The 9,630-nt window shown below is 15.8% G+C and overlaps 2 protein-coding genes across 2 annotated transcripts; one reads left to right on the top strand and one right to left on the bottom strand.

Annotated features, from left to right (window-relative positions):
- Positions 1 to 2,196: 2,196 nt before the first annotated feature.
- PGSY75_0523800 (putative transporter) lies at positions 2,197 to 4,206 on the top strand (the record flags this gene model as incomplete). Its single annotated transcript, XM_018784519.1, has 1 exon — positions 2,197 to 4,206. One exon carries the CDS (start codon positions 2,197 to 2,199, stop codon positions 4,204 to 4,206), a length of 2,010 nt encoding a protein of 669 aa, XP_018643174.1.
- Positions 4,207 to 5,541: 1,335 nt separating this feature from the next.
- On the bottom strand, positions 5,542 to 6,743 carry PGSY75_0523900 (putative membrane protein; the record flags this gene model as incomplete). Its single annotated transcript, XM_018784520.1, has 3 exons — positions 5,542 to 5,994; positions 6,183 to 6,324; positions 6,727 to 6,743. The coding sequence occupies 3 exons, from the start codon at positions 6,741 to 6,743 to the stop codon at positions 5,542 to 5,544; spliced, it is 612 nt and encodes a 203-aa protein (XP_018643175.1).
- Positions 6,744 to 9,630: the final 2,887 nt, after the last annotated feature.

The following is a 9,630-nucleotide window of genomic DNA, read 5'->3' on the forward strand; positions in this document are numbered from 1 at the left end:
TTAAAAATATGAAAAGTTTATTTTGCATTTCATCATTTTCTTTTATATAGAGATTTTGTTTATATGGAAATATAATACCTTAAAATAAATATTTATTAGTATAAATGAATTTAAAAAAATAAAAATAAAGAAAATAATGAAAAAAAAAGAAAAGTGAAAAGAAAAAAAATAAGAAAAAGAAAAAAAAAAAAAAAAGAAAAAAAAAAAAAGAAAAAAAAAAAAAAAAAAAAATAAGAAAAAAAGAAAAAAAACAAGATAAGAATAAAAGAAATAGAAAAAAAAGAAAAAAAACAAAAAGAACAAAACTTTTTTGGCTATTAAAAATATATTCATATATAATTATGTATATTCCATTATATATATATATAATATATAGTTTAATTTAAGCATATAATTTATTTACTTATATTAAATTAATTTTTTTAATAAAAGAAATATATAACATATATATATAATACATGCTGCATATATATATAATTTATTATATATATTCCTTTATTAAATATGGATTAATATATTATTTTTTTATTGTAATGTATTATTGTATATATTATATATATAAACATTTTTAATCTTTAAATATATTTTATATTCAGACTTTATATGTTTATATTAAAATATTATTTATTTATTATATCGTATTTATTATATATAATAATATGCATAATAAAAATAATAATAATATAATATGATACGTATATAAATTTCAAAAAAATCTACTATTATATATATATTAATAATAATAAAAATGACCAATAGATTGAATGTATGAAAAAAAATAAATATAAGAATATATAAGAGTAGAACAAAAAATATAAATCCTTTATTTTATTCTTTTTATCTTGGTATATATATATATATATATATATATATATATAATATAATTATATTATATTATATATTTATTCATTTTTTTAATTTTTTATGTAGAATTTTTGAACCATTTTATATATCTGATGAAACTTTTTGTATTGTATTTTGCATAATAATTGAATTCGTTTTCCTTTTTAAATATGTATATTTATATACTATTTTTTTTTTTTTTTTTATGATAAATAAACAATATATATTTTTAATTTGTTTTTTGAAATAAACTTAAAAATGAAGTTTATTTTATAGTAGTAATTATATATATATATATATAATATTTTGAATTTTATTTTATTCCTTTTTTTTTTTTTTTTTGAAATTTAAGTTTTAATTTTTTTATTTTCATAGTGTATAGTTTTTAAAAATTTATATTTTAATTTTATTTTATCTTTTTGGTTTACAATATTAGGCTTTATAATATATATATATATATATATATATATGTAATAATTAGAAATTTATATTATATATATTTGAATAAGACTGTATATATAGAATGTATAATATATAATATATTAATTATATATGTATATGCCATTTTATATACTTTTATATATGACGTCTATATATATATATATATATAGTAGAATAAGAATTTAAAAAAAATATTTTTGTTGTTTCTTTAATTATTTTTTATGTATGTGTACAGTAGTTTTGTTTAGTGCTAATGATTAATAAAACCCGATAAAATATTATATATATAGTATATTGTAATGTTTTAAAATGATAATATATATATATATATATATATATATATATATTTTATATCTATTATGTGTAATTATTTATTACAACATCCAAATATATTGAAATTTTATTATGTTATGAAAATGGTCTATCCAGAGCGTGTATATATTTAATATATATATATATCTATTCATAATGTATTGAGAACATTTATATATGTATATAGAGATAGGGGGAAAGGCGTAATATATAGTTTTAACATATGTAAATAATAAATATAATAATGATATATTATGTATTTAGACATGTAGTTGTAGGCGGATATCATAAGGAGTTGAATTAAAAAAATATATTATTTGGCTTCTTCATGTTTTCTTATTGATTTTTTTTTTTTTTTTTTTAACCCTATCTTTATACCTTATCTAATTTTTTCATTTTCCAGATTTAAACATACATAAAAATGTATAAATAAATGCATGCATATATATATATATATATATATATATATATATATAAAATATACCTTACGAAAAAGTGTCACCACGAATATTTTTTTTTATATATTCATTAATTTTTTAATTCTTTAATTTTTTAATTTTTTTTTTTTGTATATATTACAATACAATTATAATATTACAAATGGAGAAGGATTTTAATGGGAGGAGTGCTAAGAGCCAAATGAAGTTGGCAAACGGGATGGTAGAAAATATAGAATCAAAATTAAAGAACCAGTTGGATAACAATAACTTGATTAATAAAAATGATAACCATGAAGATGTGATGTGTTCTAATGTAAAATTATCAGTACATGATGATGAGTATGATATAAAGAATATTAAAAAGGATGTATGTAATTTGAGCAAGATAAGTGAAGAAAGATTGAGTAATAATATGTTGTTGAAAGGGAATGGTCAAGTTATAAAAAATCCAGAAATAGACACCAAAACAGCTAGACAACAATATAAGAAAAGATTAAATTCTACACAATCAACTATGAATATTGAAGGAAATATTGGTAATGAAAAGGATAACATTGTTGAATATGACGATGATGAATTAATACGAGATATGAATTATGAAATGTCTATACTAAAATATAAAAGAAATAATAATAACAATAATAATAGTAATAGTAATAATAATAATAATAATAATAATAATAATGTGGATAATATAAGAGGAAATATAAATGAAGAATGTTATGATGAATCGTATTGTATATCAAACAATTTAGATGAACTAACTACAAATGGAAATAATTTAAGTTTCTATAATAAATTAAGAATGTGTTTTAATTATTTTGGCCCTGGTTGGATTGTAGCTATTGCATATTTAGACCCAGGAAATTTGTGTAGTAATTTAAATGTTGGTTTAATAAGATCACCAGATCCTACTTTAGAAAAAGATTATTCTGGTTATTATTTATTATGGATTATGGTATATGGACATATGTTAGGTTTTGTATTTCAAGTGTTATCTATGAGACTTGGACATGTGACCGGACTTGATTTAGCTTCTTTGTGTTCAAAAGAATTTGATAGAACAACGTCTACTATTATTTATGTATTAGTTCAGATAGCTATTTGGGGTGCACATATTCAAGCAATAATAGGTACTTTTATAGCTTTGAATTTAATATTTGGCATATCAGTGAAAGTAGCTTTATTTTACACTTTATTTGAGGCTATAGTATATAGTTTTTTAGAAAACAAAAGTTTAGGTTTATTAGAGAATGTGTTAAGTTTTCTGGTTGGTATATTAGCTGTTTCTTTTATTGTTAATGTTTTCATGACACCAATAAATTTTAAAGAGTTAGCTGTTAGTATACTTTTTCCTCGTATACCAAAAGGTAAAGAAATTGATGCTTTAGCATTATTAGGTAGTATTATATCAGCTCATATCTTTTATTTACATACTAATCTGACATCCAAAAAAAAGTCAGTGATTTGTAATGATTTAAGTTTAAGAAGATATAATACGTTAGGTACCATAGAATCAGGAGGTTCCCTTTTTTTATCATGCCTAACAAATTGTATTATTGTATTGACATTTGCTGAAGTTAATTTACAATCTTTTGAAAGAAGAGATCAATATAATTTATTTACAGCATATGAAGTAATGAGGAAATCATTTGGAAAAATATCAATGTATATATGGTCTTTTGGATTATTAAGTAGTGGAAATAATTCTAGTTTTATGTGTGAGTATGCTTCAAAATCTGTTGTAGAAGGATTTTTAAATAAAAAAATTAATACATTTGTAAGAGTATATAGTTTCAGATTTTTATTATTTTCATTATTATATATGTTTCTCACATTAAATAAATATACACTTGACCAACTGACAAATTTTATAAATGTTGTACAAGTACTTTTATTACCTATGGCTACCATACCTTTATATAGATTTAGTATTCATGAAAATGTATTGGGAGAATATCGCTTAAAAAGGTTCCCCAAATATGCAATCTTTCTTATAATTATTGCTATAATTGTTTCTAATGTACTCTTAACCTTTCTTGATTTTATACATAAAGAAACCAGTTTAACTACCATAATTTTTATAGTTACTTTTTCATTTATTTATTTTGGTTTTATTATATATTTTTTTAATATACCAATTAAAAAAAATTACATTGAACGAAATTAAAATTTTTTTTTTTTAAAAACACAAGTATATAGTAATTATTTTTTATATGTGAATTATATATGATATATATTATACTATATATCTCTTTTATTTCCTTCACAATCTTATTATTATATATATATATATATATATATAAACCTTAATGTTGTATAGCAATACCACCTATATGTTAAATTTTACTTTTTTGTATTACATTAATGTGTAAATACCTTATATTAGTATTAAAAAAAAAAATAGCTATTATCAGTATAATAATAAATTAATATATATATATATATATATTTGTTATATTTTTTTTTTTTTTTTTTTTTTTTTCATAGTATAATCTAAAAATAATACAATTTTTTGTATACGAGTTAGTAATTTAAAAGTGAATTATATATTATATGTTATAATATTATATATACATATAACATATTATGAATAATGAACTACCAATTGTGTATTTATTTTATGATGAAATATTTTAAAGTTTTATTATATTACTATTCAAATGATAAATGATTGAACGTATATATATTATATATATATATATATATATATATGTAATATTTACATCACATTATAAGAATATGTCAAAAAAAAAAAGCAAAAAAAAAGAAAAAAAAAAGAAAAAAAAATTAAAAATTAAAAATAGTTTAAAAAGAAAAAAAAAAAAAAAAAAATTATCTGAATAAATAAATAAAATAATAATAAAAAAGTTATAATAAAAGGAAGTGTAATAAATAAATAAATAAATAAATAAGCCCTTTCTGTTTGATCTTGAATTATATTATGCAAATGATTTTTCAATTTTAATAATCATTTTATATATTGATAATTTTTATTACCAATATATATTTTATGTATAAAGAATATGATTAAAAGATAATACCATTTAAAAAAATAAATATATAACCTAAAAATATAAAAAATATAATAATGCAATATAAATATAATAATTATATATATTTATATAACAAATATTTATAATTATGAAATAAAAAACACAACTTATTGATTATATTATAAATAAAAAGACTATTATAAAAGTACAATGATACATAAATTGTAAGTGTCTTACTTAAATTTTTAATTATAATAAAGCGTAATTAAAATTAATAATTCAATAATTATTACTTATCTTTTTTTCTATATTTTCCTGAACAAAAATATTGGTTCTTATTTTTAATACGAATCAATAAAAGTGAAGGCATGCATATATACAATATATACAATATATGTAATAAAGTATAATAACTGACTTTTTTTTTTTTTTTCTTTTTAATAACATTATATTATGTCACATTTTATCATATATATATTTTAAAATTCTTTATAGAGATTTTCTTATTTTTATAAGAAGCTTACTAATTCTCTTTCATTTTTGTCATAGTTCATATAATATTTATTCCCATTATTTGAGGATGCTGAATTCTTATGATGATGATCATCATCATGATCGTGATTACAGGCATGTTCACTAGAATGGTGATTGGTAAAAGACGAGTCCTTTGCATTTTTTCCGAATCTTTTCATTGAGCAACAGTGATGTAAATTTCTTTTCTTTATAATTCTCTGTGATACATAATTATTACTTAATAATAAAATTATGGATAAAATTGATATAAATATATGGTACTTTTCTAAAAGTTCGTTACATTTGGGACCTATATTAAAATGCCCATGTGAAATTACAAATAATATAACACTAAATATACCCCATATGAGTAATACGACATTTTTTAATTGAATAAAATTAAAAAGGATACAGAGTGAACATATTGGAGTCATAATATATAAAGCTAGCTAAAAAAAAAAAAAAAAAAAAAAAAAAAAAAATATAGGTATATTTAATGTATAAATATATATATTTTGGCTGTTTGTTCATAATTTTTTCTATTTTTCTTATTATATATATATATATATATATATATATATATTTATGTATGTATGCATTTGCTTTTAACAAAATATGTTTAAAGTTTTTTATTTACTATATCGGATATTTCATGAAGATGTGCTAGTTTTGAATTGAAGACGTTAAAAACGGATAATGTAAACATAACAATAGGAATTACAATACAATCAAGCAAGCAAATGATACTTGCAATGGATGATATTCTATTCAAGCTTATACTGAAAATAAATAAAAAAATATTAAAAAAAAATTAAAATATAGTTATATAACATACAAATAAAATATAAAATATATAAATGAAGACAATTACAATATATAGATATATATAAACATATGTATATAATATTCAGATGGTTTCAAATATATATATATATATATATATATATATATAAGCAGCCTACACCAATATACACACATCAAACAAAAAAAAAAAAAAAAAAGAAAAAATTAATAAATAACATATAATATACACATAAAAAACAAAATAAAACATAAAATTAAATAATTTATTATATTATATAAGTATATATTATATTAAATATATTAATATATATGAACAGCTTGATCTTTATAATATAATTCTTTTCCATTAATAAAATTTATTATTTTTTTTAATTTACTTTTTAATTTTAATCATATTGAAAAACTGGAAAAAAGTATATCATACGGGAATTTTGAGGTTTATTATCTTATAATTCTTTTCTTTTTATTTATAAAAGAATAATGTAACAATATATATAAGAACAAAATAGAATATGATAATGATAAATCAAATATTATATATATATATATATATATATATATATTATGCAATATAAAATGAATAAATATATAAATAAAATATGTATACGAAAAAAATTAAAATAAATCAACTTCACAATATAATCAAATACAAACTTTAAAGTCTAAAAATATTATAAAAAATTATAAAAAAAAAAAAAAAAATGAAAGAAAAAATCATTTCATATATATATATATATATATATATATATATATATATAATATATTTATATATGCATATGACATTAGATATGGCAAATTTATATATAAAAAATATATATAATATTATAATTATATAAACAATATGCAACGCATGCGTTGTTATATGTAAAAAAAATTTTTATATGAAAATATACTTTATCGTTTGTGTTATCTTTATATTTTTTAATTTATTTTATTTTATATTATAATTATTATTTTTTTCTTTTTTGTGTTTCTGTTTTCTTCACTTTTTTTTTTTATGATTTATACATATTTGTGTATGGGTTTGCAAATTATGGTTTTCTTAATTTTAATATTATAATAAATAAGCTTTATCAAAGTATTTAAATTAATGCCATTGTATATAATAATTAATCAATTTTGTATAATAAAAATATAAAATATTAAAATATAATATATAAAAATATAATACACACATAAATATATATATATATATATATATATTATATATATGTATTTTATATATATATTTATTTTTTGACGTATTAGAATACTAATATTTTAATTTTACATAATAATATTAATATATATATATATATATATGTGAATTAATATAATACATATATATAACTATTAATAAAAAAATACAAATACGATAAAAAATATATACATATATATATTTATATATGTATATTATTTTTTTCTTTGGGACTATTATGGTACTATTTTTCTGATACTTTTTTTTCTCAATTTAACGGAAAAAAGAAAAAAAAAAAAAAAAAATTATGTACTTATTATATAGACCTATGAAAAGTTTAAACTTCTGATAAAGTTTTAAACTGTTTCATAATTTCTACATATTTGTAAAACTTTATTATAAGTGTATATATATATGTATATATTATATTAAAATAATAACATATTATTCAAACCTTTGCGTTAAATAAATACAAACATATGTAATAAATAAATAAATATTATATATATATATATATATATATATAAATTTCTACATAACAAAAAAAACGAGTACATGAAAATATTCTTAAGAAAATATAGTCATATTTAAAAAAAAAAAAATAAATAATATTAATATATAAATATATATACAAATAACATTTATTAATTACACAATTTTCTTTTTTTGAAAAAAAAAAAAAAATTATTTAAAAGAAATATAAAATATAAAAAATAATTATTATATAATATAAAAATATATTATATTATTATTTTTTTTTTTAAATATATTTTCACATTATTTTATATAAATGTACTTCAAATTTATAAGGAAATAAAAAAAAATATATACCATTCTATGATATTTAGTATTTATATATATATATATATATATTTAAGAATAAAATATTTTATATATATTTATAAAGAAATATATATATTTTGTCCTAATATGAGAAATATAGTAATTAAACTTATCTATGTTACATATTATTTATATATATTAAATATATATATTCCTGGAAGTAGGTCAATTTTCTACCTATAATTATTTTTCCTTTTTTTTTTTTTTTTTTTAAATATTTAATAAATACACTTTAACATATTGTCCATAAATGTATTACAAATGTAAATTAAATATATATATATATATTATATAAATATAACAAGTTTATGAATGATAAAGAATATATATAATAAAATATAAAAATATTTTTATATTATAAATATATACACTTTGATATATATATATATATATATATATATATATATATATATTAATATTACATACGTACAAAAATTTTATATATGGACTATTATATAATTATATATAATATTATATATTATTTTAAAAATATTCATGCTATTAAAAATAAGAGGATATATTGTACATAAAAAAAAAAAAAAAATAATAATAATAAAATATTAATTAAAATATCACATGCTCTTATAAAATATAATAAGTTGTACTTGAATATATAATATATATATAATTAATATATATATATTTATTAATATATATAATAAATATATATATATAGTATATTATATATAGTATTATGATAAACCCCTTTTTTTCTATTTATTCATGAAGAAATAAAAAATAAATATATTACATATATAATAATATATATATGTATGCATTAATAAGTTTATATTATAATATTATATTTTATTTATGTCAATATATTTTTTTTTTTTTTTTTTTTTTTTTTTTTTTTTTTTTTTAAGCGCGTATTTATTATTTATATATTATTAGTAGTACTATATTATGTATTTATATATATAATATATTTATTTTATATATAATTATAATAATATAATAAATGACACCGTGTTTTTTAATGATGTATTATTTTATATATAAATAATATTACTTATGTATATATATAATAAATAAGAGACCCTTTATTTATTTTATTTTTTTTATAATATTATTTTATATATTTATAATTATTATATTTTATTATCCTCTAATCTATTCATATAACAAATATAATAATATATTTTTTTTTTTTATATATATTTACAATACACGCTCAAAAGATTATATTTAAATATATATATATAATGTAAATATTACATATATTAATATTTTATTATCATATTTATTATTTTATATTTAT

Source organism: Plasmodium gaboni, chromosome 5, assembly GCF_001602025.1.
Source record: "Plasmodium gaboni strain SY75 chromosome 5, whole genome shotgun sequence".
Classification (NCBI taxonomy): domain Eukaryota; phylum Apicomplexa; class Aconoidasida; order Haemosporida; family Plasmodiidae; genus Plasmodium; species Plasmodium gaboni.